General features: G+C 40.6%; 1 protein-coding gene across 1 annotated transcript in view; it reads left to right on the forward strand.

Moving 5' to 3' along the window:
• The window catches only part of ARHGEF4 (Rho guanine nucleotide exchange factor 4), a 206,113-nt gene that overhangs the window by 16,496 nt on the left and 171,889 nt on the right, over positions 1-17,728 (forward strand). Inside the window, exon 3 of the mRNA XM_005014360.6 lies at positions 14,632-14,712. Within this exon, the coding sequence (XP_005014417.6) occupies positions 14,632-14,712 (81 nt within the window). The remainder of the gene's footprint in view (positions 1-14,631; positions 14,713-17,728) is intronic.

The following is a 17,728-nucleotide window of genomic DNA, read 5'->3' on the forward strand; positions in this document are numbered from 1 at the left end:
AGAGCGCACTGTTCCTATTCCTCTATTAGGCAGAACTCTTCCTGTCCCATGTATACTGACATTAACCTGTAGTAATCATGTCAATGAAAAGTCTTATAGGGAAATATTGAACTGAATATTTGTAGCGATTGCAGCAGATAAAATAAAGTAAGTTAGCATGCTTGAACCAAACAGCTCACACTATTCACCAGCAAATCTATCTAAGCAACACAAACATCTGAATTCTATATCTCCTTTTCTTAGCGTTCATACCACCAGTGCTTTGGGGATATATAGTAAGTTGTTAGGGATGCAAAGAGCTTTCAGGGATGCAGTGACAGCCAGTGGGTTAGAGAGCAGTAAACTCTTCATGAAACACTATATGGAAAAACCTCCAAATTCCCTGAAGACCTCTTACATGTCTGGCAAGTGACATTCAACCAGAGTAGACTCACATTTTTCCATCAATTTTTTATTGTGCATATTATGCCTTCTAGCTGCAAAATGACATTTAAAGTATGAGAAAATAAATATCTCATGAATAATGTGTTAAAAATACTGCAATTTTGTAGAACAATGCAAATCCACACAGTTTCAGCTATAGACTCTCCTAATGTTCAATGAATGCAATAAAGTCTTCAGCACCATTGATTATGTTGATAATCTGCTGATGGAATTTGTATCAGACGTAATCAGATTCATTAGACCTCATTATCAGGAGGAACTTTGAAATTTAAGATATATTTGTGTTACAGAGAGACCTGAATTACCAGTCAGTATTGGCAGTTCACTTGGCTAGGCTTATCTTGACTAATCCTGGGTAAACCCATCTAGTCTAAATTCCTGGCTAAGCTTATTCCAGTACAGTCTAGATATACTCCTTCAGGCCAAACTAAACTATTACCAGAATTTATAGTAAAAGAAATTAAAAAAAAATAATACATGAAATTACAATAAAAATCAATATTAAAAAAAACATGATTTGATGTACATGCGAGACAGAAAGATGTCCTGTGCGTGTGTTTTATTGAGTATGAGATGTGTGCATTTGTTTTGAGCACGTTTTTAGTGGAGAAAGATTATGTACTCCTGTCTTGGCAGCAAACATGGAAGGAGAGTTACAGAAATTGTGCAAACTGTGTGAAGTTTTTTTTACATGTCAATTTGGTTGTGCAGTAAAAATAATTATAGGACTCACTTCCAGGAATGGCAGGCGCAGAGTAGGAGTTCCTGTATTTGCAGCGTGGCAAATGAAATGTCTTTTGGGATTCATGACTGCAGAATAAAGTCTTGAAAGATAAAGACGGCTTTTGTTGAGAATGTTATTCTTGCATTTTTGAAAGTATTTCCCTTAAGGAACATAGATGTGAACTAATCGCCTATATTTTGGGCAATGTGGCTTCTCAGAATTACTGCATATGTCAGTGTGGCTAACAGCCTACAGACTTTTCAGACTAATTTGGTCTGAACCTGTGAGTCTGTTTACACTGGAGACAGCAATGGTCACTGAACACATGTGGACCCCATCTTATTAGGGGGCTTTGTGAACACTTAATATACCACTGTCTGGAAGTAATAAAACTCCAGCATCCAGAATTGTGTGGGAGGCCATGAAGACTTTAGTGGCAGGTGTGCAAGTTCAGACACCTCTGTGTACATATCTGTGAAATACTTGGCCAGAAAGTATTTTCAGTAATCCAGCTGCTTTGTGCTTGTTCCCAAGCAGAGGGCTCTGTGAGCTATTTGTGCTAACGTCAGCATTTCACATTAGAAACAAAAGTAGATTTCTGTTAGATAGAGGTGAGCTCTTACCCTGCGTCTTCAAGTAGTATTTTCTAGTGTTGTTTTGATCTCTGATTAAATATCAGTGAAATACTTGCCAAGTAATCTGTCTTGGGTGTTCATTACCTGAGTTAGGATTATAAAGGTGCTAGAGTTCTCTCTTGCTTTCCATGCTGAAATTGTGCCAAGCATTTTCCCCTGAACAGATGAAGTGTAATGCTGGTTGTTCTGTTTGCTATCAGTGCAAACTCTGAAAGGAAAGATAAAATCTGGATTAATTTGTCTGCAGTTAGAACTTGCTTGCATCCTGGCACTTCAAAGGCTGATGTAGGAAGTGGCTGATGTACAATGGTGACTGGTTTGTTAGTACATGCCAGCTGAATCTGTCACGTGCAATGAATAAACTTCTCAGATTCTTGCTCTGTCATTAGCTTCTGGTAACTTGTGTTAATTTCTAACATAAAGGAAAAGAGTGAAAGAAGACTGAGGTGAAACCTTGGAAGTTTTCAATTGACATTTGCGTGTTTGTAGTAAGACTGCTGCAGCTACCGTCTGTGCAATTTTTAGTCTATGCTGTAAAGCGAACAGGGAATCTTATTGCTTTCCACAGCATGAGATGTATCAGTAAACCAGGCTTAATCATCACCATGCAGCCATCCAGCCCCTTTTTAACCCAGCACAGAGTGTACCTGTCCAAGCCATGGGCTGCCAGCTTCTCCAGGAGAATACTGTGGGAGACTGTGTCAAAAGCCTTGCTGAAGTCTAGGCAGACTGACAACTTTTCCCTCATCCACCAGGTGAGTCAGCTGGTCATAGAAGGAGATGAGTTTGGTCAAGCAGGACTTGCCTTTCATGAACCCACGCTGACTGGGCCTGATCCCCTGGTGGTCCCACATACATTGTGTGATTGCATTCAAGGTGACCTGTTCCATCACCTCTCCTGGCACTGAGGTCAGGCTGACAGGCCTGTAGTTCCCCAGGTCCCCCTTACGACCCTTCTTATAGATGGGCATCACATTAGCAAGTCTCCAGTCATCTGGGACCTCTCCAAGACCACTGATAGACATTGGAAAGCAGCCCAGCCATCTGCCAACTCCCTCAGCACCCTCAGGTGGATCTCATCTGGCCCCATGGACAGGTGGAGCAGCAGGTCTTTAACTGTTTCCACCTGAACTGTGTGTGAGGTTTCTTCTGCTTCTTGTCCCAGACTTTCAGGTTGGGTGGCTGAGTATCCCAAGGATGAGTGCTCTGGCTAGTAAAGACAGACGCAAAGAAGGCATTAAGAACCTCAGCCCTCTCCTTATCCTTTGTAGTCATGTTCCCCCCGTGTCCAGTAACGGATGGAGATTCTCCTTAGCCTTCCTCTTGCCATTAGTAGACTTATAAAAACATTTTTTGCTATCCTTAACCATAGTGGTTAAGCATTTATGTAATGACAGGCCAGTGTAAGGAGTATAGAGGGGAACATAGCTAATGTGATGAGTAGAGGGTGTATTAGGGGACAAAAATCTGTAGGAAAGCAGGCTTCTTCAGTTCTGCCTCATGGAGAACAAGCTGTTGTTTAGCAGAGGACAGAGATCCTGCACTGATGCAAAGCCTCAGTTACAGTTTAGCTTTTATCTTTCAGCAACAGAATATAATGTGTCAAGATTCTTTCAACATTTGGATAGTGGATATGAACAAAAAAGAGACCATTATCTACACTATCTGTCAAAACTGAAGAATGCTCTGTGCTAGCTTGCCAAATGCAGGATTTGTTCACTGGAGGATTATCTATTTGTTTAGTCCAAAAGGGAAAATGATCTAATTTCTTTGGTTCAGTTTGTTTATTGTGACAAGTTATTGGAGGCTGATTACGACCTCTCAGCAAGTAAAGCAAAGCTACTTTTTGCTTGTTTTACTTTTCAAGTCTGCAAATTAAATAGTTTTAAGATGTAGTAATTTGACTGACAGAAGGAGGAGTCTCTGTTCTTGTGCTGAATTTTGCTTTGAGAGTAATGTTTTGCGACAGTGGCTGGAGAGTGATTTCACAGCATAACCATCTTGTTTTAGATTTATGGGAGAGAGGGCAACAATAGAGCGTGGTAGGAATGTTCTGGGGGATTAAATTCATCTGATTCAGTCAGATGTAGGAAAATGGACAGACCGCACCCTGAATTATTGTGTTAAGTTTTGGTCACCTTGCTACAAAAAGAATAATGAGTTGCTTGAATGTGTGTAGAGAAGAGCGATGAAGCTGGTGAAGGGACTAGAAAACAAGACTTCTGAGGAGCGGCTGAGGGAACTGGGGCTGTTTAGTGGGAGAAGAGGAGGCCGAGGAGAGACCTTACCTCTCTCTACAACTCCCTGTGATAGGATGCTAGCAAGAAGCTCAAGCATTGGAATGGGCTGCCTAGGGAAGTGGAGGAATCTCCATCCCTACAGGTATTTAAGGGATGTGTGGATGTGGCATGTTGGACATGATGGATATACTCGGTGCTCTTTTCCAACCTAAATGATTCCCTGGTTCTATGAAATATCCAAGAAGGAGGGGACCCTGACACAGCAAATGTTCAACTTCACATGCTGGGCAATATTCAGCAAAGTGATGGGCCAGCTTCAGCCCCGAGGTCTGCAGACTACCACAAAAGCAGACTGTCAGGAGTGATCATCACCCCAAAGCTGGAGCTTCCAGCTTCCAGAGGTGATTTCCTGGCAAAGCCTCATGTCAGCATCAGCACCACCATGCCGTGGGTTGTGGCTCAGCACAAAAAACTCCTGGGCCTCGCAGAGAGGACACAGACCTTCAGACATAACACTTTGAGGAGATCTTATTGTTACCCTTCACCTGCAAGTCTTGGTGACTTAGTTTGGAAATATTTCAAATGAGGTTTGAAACTCATTTTGTCCCCCAGTTAATGGACTGCATGGATTGAAATAGGGTCACTTGAGGAGCCTGGTTTGGAGAGACTCTTCATGTCTGGCTCATTTTTCAGCTCTTCCTAGCCAGCACCAGCTTGCTACTGCCTCTCCCTTACCCCAGGTCAGTGTAAAGATGCGTTTGCTGAGCTGTATTAGAGGAAACCGGGAAGCAGGCAGCAGTGGGAAGAGGATCCGTGGGGCTGGAGGCAGCTTGCCCCCTGGCGGCCGCGGGAGCCAGACGGCTCTGTGCAGAGCAGACCTCCCGATCTCTGCAGGGCCAGCGGCTTCCTGAGCTGCCTCGGGGATCGGGCTGGTTCTGCAGGTGTCCTGGCCACCAGACCTGGAGGGATGGCCACATAAAAGCTCCTTCTCTAAGCGCTTGCCGGAGGGCACTCAGTTTGCTGCCTACAAAGCAACGTGCGCAGTAGCACGATCGTCCTCAGACTTGAACCATCAGGTGTCAGCCTTGCTCTGTCTCACAGGCTTTCAGTCCTGCATTATACCAGCTGGCTTCCTCTTACAAGCTCCCCCTCTCTGCTCTGTCATAGGCACAAAACAGTCAGATTCTCCCAGTTAAGTCCACGGAAACATCATCTTCCAGCAGAGTGAACAAATAAAGGGGTGGATGGACAAGGCAGGAAGGGACAGAACTGCTTTGTGCATGCTGGAGTGTGCTGCTCTCTTTTATGAGCAGATACGGTATATAGGAATGCTGTGCTTTCCTTCTGCTTCCTTTTCAAGTCAGAGGGAAGGGCAATAAGGGCGAGTCCCTCCCAGAGCTCAGTTGTGCACTGGAGGTTACATACACCTTGTGTTCATGTATGCAAGCTCTGTTCACCCTACAGCTCCTCCCTTCCTTGTGAATTGGTTCTTCAGCCACCCTGAATTTGTTTTGCCATGTCCTTCTGTCAAAAAGAAAGATGTTTCCATAAGCCTTATTTGTTATGTTTTAATGTTAGTCCTGACATTCTTTACCTAAATCCAAAGAACGTGCATTGATGCCCTTTACAAATCTAAAGGAAAATTACTTATCTTGGATCTTAAATGTTTAATTGCATCTGATTAAATAAAGCCTTCTTAAAATAGGCCCCAAAAGGAAAAGATCCAATTGTCAGCCTGTTAAATACTAAAGAAAAACAAATCACTGAGGAAATGAATGGGTACCAGTCAATGGTGTTACTGTTGCTTAGGGACTGATAGTAAGAAAAGTGGCATGTGTCCAGGAGAGGCCCGGAGCAAAGAGAGGAAACCTCTGTCTCACATTCGGAAAGAGGAAAGGCAGCGCAGAAACTGATTTATATGTGCAAGTGAAATTTAAGTGACAAGTGTGTATACACTTTATAGTTCGAAGACTATTCATGAAATAATATGAAAGAAAGTGGAGAAGAAGGTAACTATGATGACAAGAAACAACTCAAAACACTGCTGTTTTTTTTCTCTAGCTCCCTGAAGACTGCAGGTCTTTGTTTTCAGTGCATGAGCTACTGTTTGGCAGGTTTCCTGAACCACTTTGTCTATTCACTTCTTGCTAATGTGAAAGTGCCCAGACTCCCTGGAAAGGGAGCTTTGTTGGAAACCTTTCATTATCAAGGATTAGCTGTTTGGTAAACCTGTGTCCCCTTTAATAGTCTGCCGGGAAGTGCTGGCTAATGAAGGGCTCATTGTGGTGATGCTGTGAGTGTGGGACTTGAATCCATTTTATTGCTCAGATTTCAAGCCAGGATTTTTAGTGCTCCAAAGGACTAAAGGGAAACTGAGTCCTACCCTTTGGTTCTGCCACAAATTTGTTGAAAAATCTGCTTTCCTTTCCCAGTATTCTTGCTGAGTTTGTGGTCTAAACACTTTACATAGCAGGAATTTTACTTACTATATGTTGATATGTTAAAATTATTCATATAGACTTAAAAAGTGTCGTGTCAATGACTGGAGACAGCTTGCTTGAAACATTTCCATATAACACCAACAAAATAATTGAAATAATAAAAGCCATTAAGTATAAGCCATTCAATCATAAAGTAGTTGTAAAGCTCTTGGCAGAACCAAGTTTGAACATCCTCATTCCACCTCCAGTCAGGTAGAACACATGGCAGGCAAGTGTAGGTTTTACTTCTTCCCTGGTAAACTTCCATGTTTGTTTTAAATCTCAAGAGATCTAAAGTTACCAAAGGCGTTGGTTTGTTTGTTTAATCACAGTAATTTACTAGAAGTCCATTCTATGTGAAAAAAATACTTAAATACAACTTAGATCGTGAAGAAGTAGTGTTGCAGACCAGTCTGTGACATTAAACACTGTTCTTTTGTCTCAGTAATAAATCTCTCTTACTGAAACTCCAAAGCCACAGTTACATTACACCAGCTAAACAATCCACTCCTATGAATGTGTATGTGGATTTGTTTTGTATGTGTATGTATCGAATTTCACAAATTCGATATTCTTGGCCACTATCCAACTGTCTGTCACACTATCCTTCTTAAACGTGCAGTCAGAATCATGATTACCCCAAATCAGACTGCAGAGGAGACACACGGTGCAGTGAAGGCCCATCAGGACCACCTGAGGTCAGCTGAAAGGCACTGTTGGATCCCAGTGAGGGGCTGTGACGGGCTGCAGTGACCCAGAGGAATTGATGCATACTAAAAATGCAAGTCAGTGCAGTTGCACATGAGCCAGAGAGTCTGAATTTCCAGCCATGATCTTAGGTTATTCATGCTTAATGTATGGGAAGAGGCAGTGTCTGAGAGGAGCAAGAGTTCGTAAAAAAGCCTAATTATGGAGTCCTGACACATGCTCTCACGTGGGAGAGTCTGCACATGGATCAGTGCTCATTGCTGTGACTATTCAGCAGAGGCATCGGCATCAGATTTATATGTTTTTGCTGCACTGTGTTACCATTAAGTTGAGAGGTGATGGATGGAGACCCCATGGGACCGATGGTCTCGCTGTTTATCTGTAGTTGATTCCTTGCATAGATAGGAACTTCTGAATTTAACCAAACCTTCCTCTGTGTCAGTGGAGAAACAGAGGTCAGTATGGAAACATTTGGAATGAAAAGGCTAATTTACATTCATTCCCATGCCACATGAAGGAAGCTGTGTGAGCTCACGATTTATCGTAATCCTCGCAGTAGGCGTGTGCCTCCTTCTGGGTTGCATGGAGTGCAGTGAGGCTGCCTGGAGGCTGCGAGTCCAGCGAGCCTCCTGTGCTGGGCACTGTGTAAGATCTGACAGGTGGACTAGATGATCTTGGAGGTCTTCTCCAACCTTAATGATGCTAGGATTGGTGCTCAGAGGGTGCCTTCGCAGGGCGGCTGGTTCCTAGGGCTGTGCACAGCACCGTGCCGAGTGGCCAGGGCTGCACAACTGTGTGGCTGATGCTGTGCAGGAGTTTTCCACCCACCTGCAAAGCATCGTATAGACACCTCGGGTCTTCATTGGTACGCCTCCTAGTGTGGCACCATCCATCCCATACAGGGGAAGTCAGTTTTTCTGCTGGGAAACTGATTGGCACCTAAATATAGATAGATGTGTGTGTAATGCTTGCCCAGAGTATCTCCTGCTGCCCCCTTCTTCTTCTTCTTTTTTTTTTTTCTTTTGGTAACTCTTCTAAGGTGCCTAGGGATGCAGTAAGTATGTATTTAAATATCCTAGATCTTTCTAACATTTAGAATATCATTAAATATAATTTTGCCAGTCAAACATATTTTGGATGAGTGACTTTCAAAACTATTTTAATTATTTAGTTGTACCCCCTTTGTAACATAAGTTTTCACTCAAAAATATGTGGCAAAACAACAGAATGACATCAAATTGGGATTTGCATAGTTGTAGTAATGTAGACTCCATGAAATCTTTGCTGAACTTCCTGTGTTTATGTTATCTAGTACCTTTTAAAAAAAAAATCTTATGTAATTTTTCTGTTCTTAAGAGATTTTGATATCCAGTTAAAGAGCATCTTTCACATCAAGTCAGACTAGAATAAGGTATTTTTAGGTAAGAGGCTTGATCTGAAGTTAAAGCCTGCTTGATTCTGAAGTTTTAGAAATAAAATTGAAAAATAATTCTTATCCCATGTAGAAATGTCAAATACGCTATCTGGTCAAAGCAGATTTTGATTTAGGGACAACAAAAGCAGAAGAAATATCTCTTGTTATAAATACATGAGAGAGGCCTTTGTTCCCTGCTGACTTCCATTGTTGCTTGTAGGACTTTTCTGCAAAAATGATTTTCCACTCATGAGTAATTTTTGGAACAAATTTTTTGTTCTACTGGAGGGTTTTCTCAGAAGCCTTTATCTGTAAGCCCAGCATTAAGACTCACTGAAATTTGCACAAAATGGCAGCTAATCTTCAACTTTGTAGTTTCAGGTCTTTGAAGATATCCAGTCTTACTCAGACGCATCGTTTTTTCTTCATCCTTGAAGAGCTCCAAGCACTTTATATGAACAGTTGTGTTTTGCTGGTTTACCAGTGCTATTTAGGCCGTAGCCAGAGTCTGATTTGTAATTGAAATAATAGTAGCTTTCTAATCATTCTTAGTGTCATTGTGTTCCCTTGGAAACATGAAGTTCTGAGACTTCCAGCATCTCAGAAAACAATTTTTTGTCATACTTGGCAGTTGTTTGTCTCCCGTCCCAGCCTCCAGCTCCTTGCTCTGCAACTGGAAAAGCTCTGCCAAGAAGACCTCATCTTTGCTGGCAGATCCTGATCAAAAACCTAGGCTGGTAATCAATATACAGTTGTGAGGGATCCTGTGAAATAAGTGAGAACTCTGTTATTGTCAAGTTGATATATGAATTTATAAACTCACATAACTAGCGTGGAAACTTTTCTATCACTAAAAGAAAAAAATGTTTTTCTCTTGTAAGATATACCTGGAGATAGCACCTCAATAAACAACAGGTGTAGATAGTGCCATTTTTTCCATACATGAGACTAACGTGAATATTTAATTCACCAATTAAATGTGAGTGCTGAAATTAGCATGAATTACAAGGTTCATAACACAGAATATCAGTTTCAGCTGTGTTCCAGCCCTCAAGCACAGTCCAGAAAGCAGAAAAGGAGTTCCAAGATAGTGATAAATGGAAGACATGGAAAGAAAGATATGTACTTTCAAGATACTGTACGATGATTAGGGGATTAAAGAAATTGTTAAAATACAGAGCCATGTATCAGAGCCAGGATAACAAAAGAGTCTGCATGATGAAATGACCTGTTAAGTATCTCTGCCATACAGATGCCGCAAATGCATTACCAGAAGACAGTCTTCTTGAAGATAGTTCATAGTCTCTTTAGGTTCCAGTTTCTACCAGTTCAACAGGAGAAAGTTCAGTTCCCCAGCCCTAAGTTACCTCCTGCCTGCTCTGCTGTCCCCCAGCAGGGTTCTCCTTGCAGACCCACATGCCAGTTGATGTGGGTAGTGCACAAGTAGATTCTCCCACGACCTCCATGTCGCAGAATTTCCAGCGAGGCAGACCCAGCTGTATTTGCAGCTAATGCTTGCAATATAACTAGACAAGACATCTTATTTTCAATAGAAGAAAATATAGAATTTCAACTAATATAGTGGCATTCTTTCACCCAAAGCCTGTCTACATTTGAAAATGTCATGTATTTTCCCAGGTGACAGTGAATGATAACCTGAGTCCCTAGGATGATAATTACGGCTTAACTGTTTAACTGAATTCATGAGTGGCATAAAATATTTTAAAACTTATTCTCTGTGGTTTTTTTTTTTTTTTTTTTTTTTTTTTTAATCAATTGGAATCTTATCCTATAATCATAATTTAAAGGATGGAATATACAGAGGAGATTTTGATGTAAGTGAAGAAGTCTTTTCAAGATATCTCCTTAAAATGTAGTCTGTATCACAAACTTTATTTTATTGTGTTTTGATCTCATATTTGTGCATCAGATCCAACTTTGATTGGTAATGGTAGGTTTCATGAAGTCATATATTAAGTAGCATAGAAATACTTACGCTACAAATGCCTTTCCTTTTCATATGTTAATTTTTCAGTCTGAATATCCTCATTGTCCCTGCCTAATAAATTGTGTTCTTTGTAAGCATGCTTTGCTTGTGGTTCTATGCTTTAGACATTTCCTTTCTCCTTATTTACTCTATTACTCTACTTAAGATGAATGTCAGGCATATGTATTCAATATAGTATAGGCTCTCTTAGTTGTTTGGACTTTCCCATGTCTTTTCAAAAATGTTTGTGACTACACTGAAATTATCTTTTTGTCTTCTAACACCCAGGGATAAATGAAATTAAGCCAACAAATGGGTAGCCAAGTTTCTTCCAATTTCTATATCAGTCCTTTATAAATAGCTACTCAGAAGGCTGTTTTAACTTCATAATCATGATTACTTCTTGCTGAAACGAGGCCTTCAGTCTCTGCCATTTCACAGTTGCTAATTTCATCGGTTTCCTTCTCTTAGTGATTCAGCTTTCTCTTTTGCATTTTTATTACCTGTGTAATAAAAGATGCCCTCTTTCCCCAGGTTCTCTGGCTCTTATGTAAGCCTCTGACTTACTCTGCCTTAGTGAAGCATTTATTTTTTCTCACTGCCTTCCTTTTTGTCATTTGTAGTTCAGATTTATTTTCAGTAGGCGCATTTTAAGTCATACTGAACTTTTCTCACACTTCAACAGAAAAACTGCATTCTGTTGAAAATTAAGTATTATAACTGCATTTCTCACCATGTCTAGACTACGTTACTGGCTACTTTTTGCCTTGGAATATTCCCAGGTTTTAATTCTTGGTTATTTAAAAAAAAAAATAAATTGTTACACTTAGGAATTTTATGAACTCAGTCCTGACATGGAAAAAAATAATCACTGACACTGCATTCAGCATAGTTATTTAGGTCTATGTGATCATTATTATATCATCTAATATTCAGGTCCCTAAATACTTACGTTGTCCTTAATTTCCTTTATGTGAGTCAATATTTTTTGCCTAGGTTCTTCAGGGAAACAAGTTGAGACTGTAGAGTTTGGATTGAAATATCTTATGATACCAAGAAGTTACGAAAATTTTTATTATCTTGTACTTCTTATACAAGAGGGGGTAGAGTGTGACATCTAGGGAACTGCAACTCCTGGACAATGCTTAAGGGTCAGGATCAAAGCTGCTCATATAGCTTTAAGGGCACTTTCTCTGACTACCTCAATTACAAAAATATTTTCAAATTATCTGATGATGTTCACATGCTTTTGAAATGGAATATCATCCAGATATCCGTCTGCTGGCAAGATGAGTTAATATAGTAAGTACTACGAACACTACAGGGCAGCTAAAAAATTGGTCTCTCTGAAGATGAAATAGTACCGGCATACAGCCAGACTCAACAGAGAAGGCAGTAAGAAGAAATCAAAGCTCTTACAGTTCAATGATTGCAACTAGAGTGCGCCTTTCTGATTAACACGGAGACCTTGCTTTAAAGCTTTGCAAGCATTTCTTCTGCTCAGAGTTTTAGAAGACCTGGACACAAATGCAGCAAGTGCTGTCTACCCACTTTTCAAAACTGGGCGACTACATATAGAGGTGCTATGCTATAGGGCTGTCCTCTACCACTCAACCTCAGCCTGGCGAAGATCTCCTGCCTCTGGACTGGGGATACCTGCTCAGGGTCAGTTCCTTTTAGTTTAGTCCCTCCTGGCTTACTCGCAAGTGGCCCATCTGTAACCAAAGTCTGGCTTTCCAGTGAAGTAAGGCAGAAATGTGGAACCCACCTGTGGCCTTCACCTGGCCTCTGCACAGCACCAGTTTCCCTGTTTGGCTGTTCTGCAGAACCTCCTTCCACCAGAGGGCAGATGGCAAATAGAGTGTGATAACCTGGCCTGGCTCAAGATGAGATAGCACATAATTTGATGCCAATTCTTCTGGTTTTAATATCCTCCCTAACCAGATGCAAGCCCCTTTAGACACCTCCAATGGCTTGGAATGCTTCCCACAATAAAGTGAGGGCAGTGTTGTTTCCCAATTCCCCACAAGATCCATCCTCATGCTTACACAGTCCAATTAGTTAATGATATTCCTGAGTTATCAAAAGACTAAGCTTTAAAAATCCACTAATGCATCAGAAATATGAATTTGCAAAGAGTGTATCCCTGAGTTCCATTCCATTCTTTGCAGATCTCACACATTTTTCGTAGCCTAAGGTGGGATGAGCAGAGGAAGGTAGCAGCTACTTACAGAGTGGTCAGCACTGCATCTCCTCACTTTGTGGATGGTATGGAGCCTCTTCAGCATCTAGACATAGAGCCTATGGTGAAAACTAGTGTAGGATCATAAGTAAAGATAAGTGATATCTGCTCCCTACTGTAGTAGTACGTGCATATAGGGAATGAAGAAAAAATACATGTGCTAAATACTTGTCCTGGCTTTCCTCATGATAAAAGAAGGTGTAGGAGGAAATCAGTTCCCAGATGTGGGATCCATCTGCGCTAGTGTATCTCATGCTCCCTGTTGTGATGTGTTTTTATTACAAGTTTCAGATAATCACCTAAGACAGAAATAAGAGTTCAGTGTTTTTAAACAGAGAGAAGTAGCAGCTCGAACCATCCCATAGTGACTAACCTCAGTTTAGTTGTGTTTCTTGCCTTTTGTCTTTTTTTCTCTTTCATAGTTTCTTTCACTTTCTCTTATGTATACCGTTAGTTGATCTGGGGAGAGAGATTTGCTCCTCTAACTTGTGTTGAGGCTGAATTCAGCCAAAGTCAGTGAGGTCTCTAAGGCACTAACATTAATGCTTCCTGTGGAAATAAATGGGACTTCAGGGGAGCTGGAGCTTGATGATGCTTGCAATTGAAATTTTAATTCAATGTTTTCCTGTTTAATGTTGTAAACAGTCATATTGCATAAACAAACCAAGTGAGACATTGCCACAATACAAGCCTAGGCAATGAGAACACAAATCTATGACTTTCAACCTCATCAGATGCTCACAGAAGTCATTTTCCATGATATACCAGACATTCAGACTTTCTCCTTCAGCCAGACGAAGCCACCTGCTGTATTCATCTCCCACAATAAATAGCAAAACATTACTTATTATCTCTTTCTCTTCCTCCAGAGATGCCACTAATGTCAAAGCTGAATGCTTATAGTTATTTCCAAAGTTTTAATTAAGAGTGCTTCAGACTGAGTGGGGGATGTTCTCTTGGAGCTAAAAGCATTTTGCCACTTGTTACCTTCTTTTCAGGGTTTGTCTGGGAACTTCACATTTATATACCCTTGATCCTTCACTTGTAACTACAGGCTGAGGACAGATGGGATATGGAAAGAGTAGGGGGATAAAATAAGAAAAGGACTGAATGCTCTAAGGCATGCAGGAGAATGCCTGCACTAGTATGGAAGTGAGTTCCTCTCAGTCAACAGAGCTATAAACAGCAGAAACCTCTGTCTTTTCTGGAAACCCCTAGTGGTGCCCTAAAGAAGCCACAATTTATGCAATGGCTGGCTGCTGGCATGGGAGCAAGGTCTGTGCTTTTCTTTCCTGCCAGCATGCCTTCACTTTTCCATAACACACAAAGCTATGGAGACATTTTGGTGCCTACCATAGTTCTTCCATCTACTTTGTACACTGAACAATGATGATAAAGCTAAGTGCCTGAATACTAAGTGAGATTTATCCGTTCCTTTGTTGAATGCAGCTTGGAACTTGTGGAAAACCCTTTAAGTTACATAATTAAAGACTGTACTGTAATACTTAAGAGAACTGCTTTTGGGTCACACGGGTAATCTTAATTCTGGTAATTCTTAATGTTTAAAAGCTTGATCTTGCAACCAGAGTGATCTTCCTTTAACACTATTTCATATATATATGAAATATATATATATATATATTATTTTTTTTTGTGGGCAGGTGAATTGAAAAGCAACTGTGCTGATAGCTCCTTGTTTCCTAAAGCTGAAATGCCAACTAACTTTTTTCTTCTTCCTTCCCAACATCTCTGCATAGGAGTGTCATGGAAGTGCTGTAATAAGGACTGCTGGAGAAGCAGAAGAGAGTACTTCTGAGACGAGGCAGCTCCACATCCAGGTGCAGAGTCCCTTCATGTATTTGGGCTGGGAACATGCTTTCTCATTCATGGTGTAGTCAGAGAGACCCTTTTATCTACAGGGACTGGAAATAACGAACTCTGTTCTACCAGGTTAAAACAAAATCCAGCTTCCTTTATTGGGGGGGAGGGGGAATTATTGCAAGAAAATGTGCAGAAAAAAAACAACAACACATCTATTTCAACACAGTCTTGTGGTGGTCTTACCCTGCAGGGCAGCTAAACTCTACCACAGTTGCCGTCTCACTCCTCCTCCTCAAAGGAAAAGGGGGACACGTGACAAGTGATCTCCATGTCCTTATCTCAACCTCTGAACCCTTTCCCCAGAACTTCTGCTCAGTTACTGTACAGCTGTTACTGTACAGCTGGGAGAACTCAGTAAGTTCCCCAGTTCCCCAGTATATAGTGGAATGTGAAAACAAGTAATTTCCTCTGTTAATCTCACCTGAGATGCTTTATCTGGTCAGTATATTTATATGTGTGGGCTCTGGATACAGTGAAAGGCAAGTGATGTTGGTTTCACCCTTCTGCAGTAGCTCAGTAGAATATTCAGTCAGGACACAGATGCTGACCTTTCAGTTATTTCCTTCCTGTGAGTACTAAAACCCCTATTTCTCACTCTTTGGAAGAACACTCTCACCCCTCATAACTCAACCATGTGTTGAACAGCTGGTAGGAATGTTCTTGTGTCTTCCCATTGAAACTGTTCTACTCTACATGTTGTAATAAAGGATCAGCTGAGATGAGAAAGATCACAAGAGAACATTACTCTTCAGTGGTTAAGACCTTGAGGGTAGAGGTGGGAGGGAGGTGGAATAGCTGCAACACAGCTTGTGTCTGCTGTCATTTTGCACAGTTCCTCTACTCAAAAGCTTATTATAGAGTCTACCATCTTGCATCTTCTCTGTTTCTTATTTATTACATCTTCATTCTTCCCAAAGTCTTAAACCACCTCAGTTTCCATATGTACATCTTTTCTGCTTCCTCTAATCTGGCTTTTGTCTATCTGCTGCCAAAATCATTTTATATAAACTTGAGCCAGGCTTCCTAGCTATAAAAGTGATTTACAAGAACATATTAATATATTGTTCTTCTAATTTAAAATAAGTGAACTTTATGGAAAAAAAAAGCAATAAAAGTGGTGATGCAAGTGAGACTGTGAAAGCATCTGGCCAGTGAAATTCCTTTCTGGGAGGTTCCCTTCCTTCCCAAACTAGTACATGGAGCAGTTCACACATCACGCTGTTGCACATTTCCTCTGTAACTAAAATTGCCTCATTATGTAAGGGAAATTGCTCTGTGTGCTTGTGTGTGGTTCTGTGTGGCAGTCTTGAGGAGAGATGTAAGTTGAGGAGAAGCCCAAATTAGAACACATTTAAAAATGAAAAATAAACCTAACTGCTTAATTCCAAGTAACGTTAAGAGGAAAGTTTGCAAGTCACTGCTATCTGCAGCTTCTTTGCAGCTTATGGCCTTTTCTAGCAGGTACCTATGTAAAGTGATTAAAATGCAGTCTCTTAATTTGTGTGAGATTTAAACAGCATGCAATCTTCTCTGGCAGTTTAATATGTGTGAAACAATCTGCCATTCCAATCCCTGGAATTTCATGCTACAGATACATAAATCTATCCCCTTCCCTGTGTTCTTCTAAGAAGAACATCAGACAACACCCTGTACATGCTTGCCTTTGAAAAGACAGAATGGTAAAACTGGTTTCATGGAGTTCCTGTCTGAGAGAATACCATTCTTCAGACATCCTGGATATTAAATGTTTCTGCTTGTTCCCTAGAAAATTAAGTAGTAAAACAAGCTTGTGTGTATGTGAAACCAGTTATAGAAGGCTTCCAGCTGAAAGTGAGTTGTCTGCTTATGCACAGTCTTGAAAATGTAATTTTTTCACATAAAGAAGTATTCTCTGTTTTTAACATGGGAGCCTATTGGAAAAGTATAGCAACTGTTTGGGAGGATGTGGACCACAGTGTCTACAACAGCTGAACAGCTGCAGCTCACTTCCTTTACTGGTTCAGAAAGGTGACTGACTTAAAAGCAAGTTCAGCTCTTGCAAACAGCACTGAGAATCCTTTGAGCTCAAAGGGAATGTTTGATACTTCTGATATCCAAAGAATGCAGTGTTTCTGATAAGAGCTGCACATCATGTTTAAATTCTAAACATTTTGTGAGTTCTGGCCCCTGTTTGAAAATAGGGTACTGTAGACAAACTGTGAAGTGACAGCTGAAATGTTCAGCCTCTTGGTATAGATTTAAAAGCCTGTACTTAGTATTTGTGTTTGAAAATTTTGGCTGATACTTTTAGTCTCTACAGATACCTCTCCTCACAACAAGCCATTAGATACTAACTCCAACCTACCCTGAATATTTATGGTTTATCAAAATTAGGACTTATATAGAAACTATGCATTCCTTTGTATTTAGGGCTCTCTAAGCAAGCAAGTTTTCCTGCGGTAATGCTTATTATCAGTGGAAGCATACAAAATTTTGTTTGCTGAAACCATAAAAGATAGCCTGATATCCCTTTCATTGATTTGCAGGAAACACAAGGCATGGGCTTCAGGAAATAGCTGCTGACAAGGATGAGATGTACCACATAGGCTCATGTGATACAGAAGAGGTTGTGGAGGAAGTTAAATTGTTTTTCAATCCTCATTTTCTTACTGGTTGTGTTCAAGTGGATATTAATTACACAACATGGGATCCCTGGAAGTAGAAGCACAAGTTTCCTTACTTGAGATAAGGCTAGCACAGATTTTAAATGGAGGCAAATCAGTCTTCTGTGTGGTTTGAACTACAGTTAGGAAAATAAAAAGCTTAGAAAAAGCTATGTTGTGGTATAGAAATATGTAATACAGACAGCTTTACTGCTGCTCTAACATTGCCTGTGTTAGAAAATAGGTGCATTGAGTTACTTACTTAGAGATATCATCTAAGTGAAGATGTAGTTGCTTGAAGTTTCCAAACAAGTTAGCAGATTTAGAACGA

This window comes from Anas platyrhynchos, chromosome 9 (assembly GCF_047663525.1).
Source record: "Anas platyrhynchos isolate ZD024472 breed Pekin duck chromosome 9, IASCAAS_PekinDuck_T2T, whole genome shotgun sequence".
NCBI lineage: Eukaryota > Metazoa > Chordata > Aves > Anseriformes > Anatidae > Anas > Anas platyrhynchos.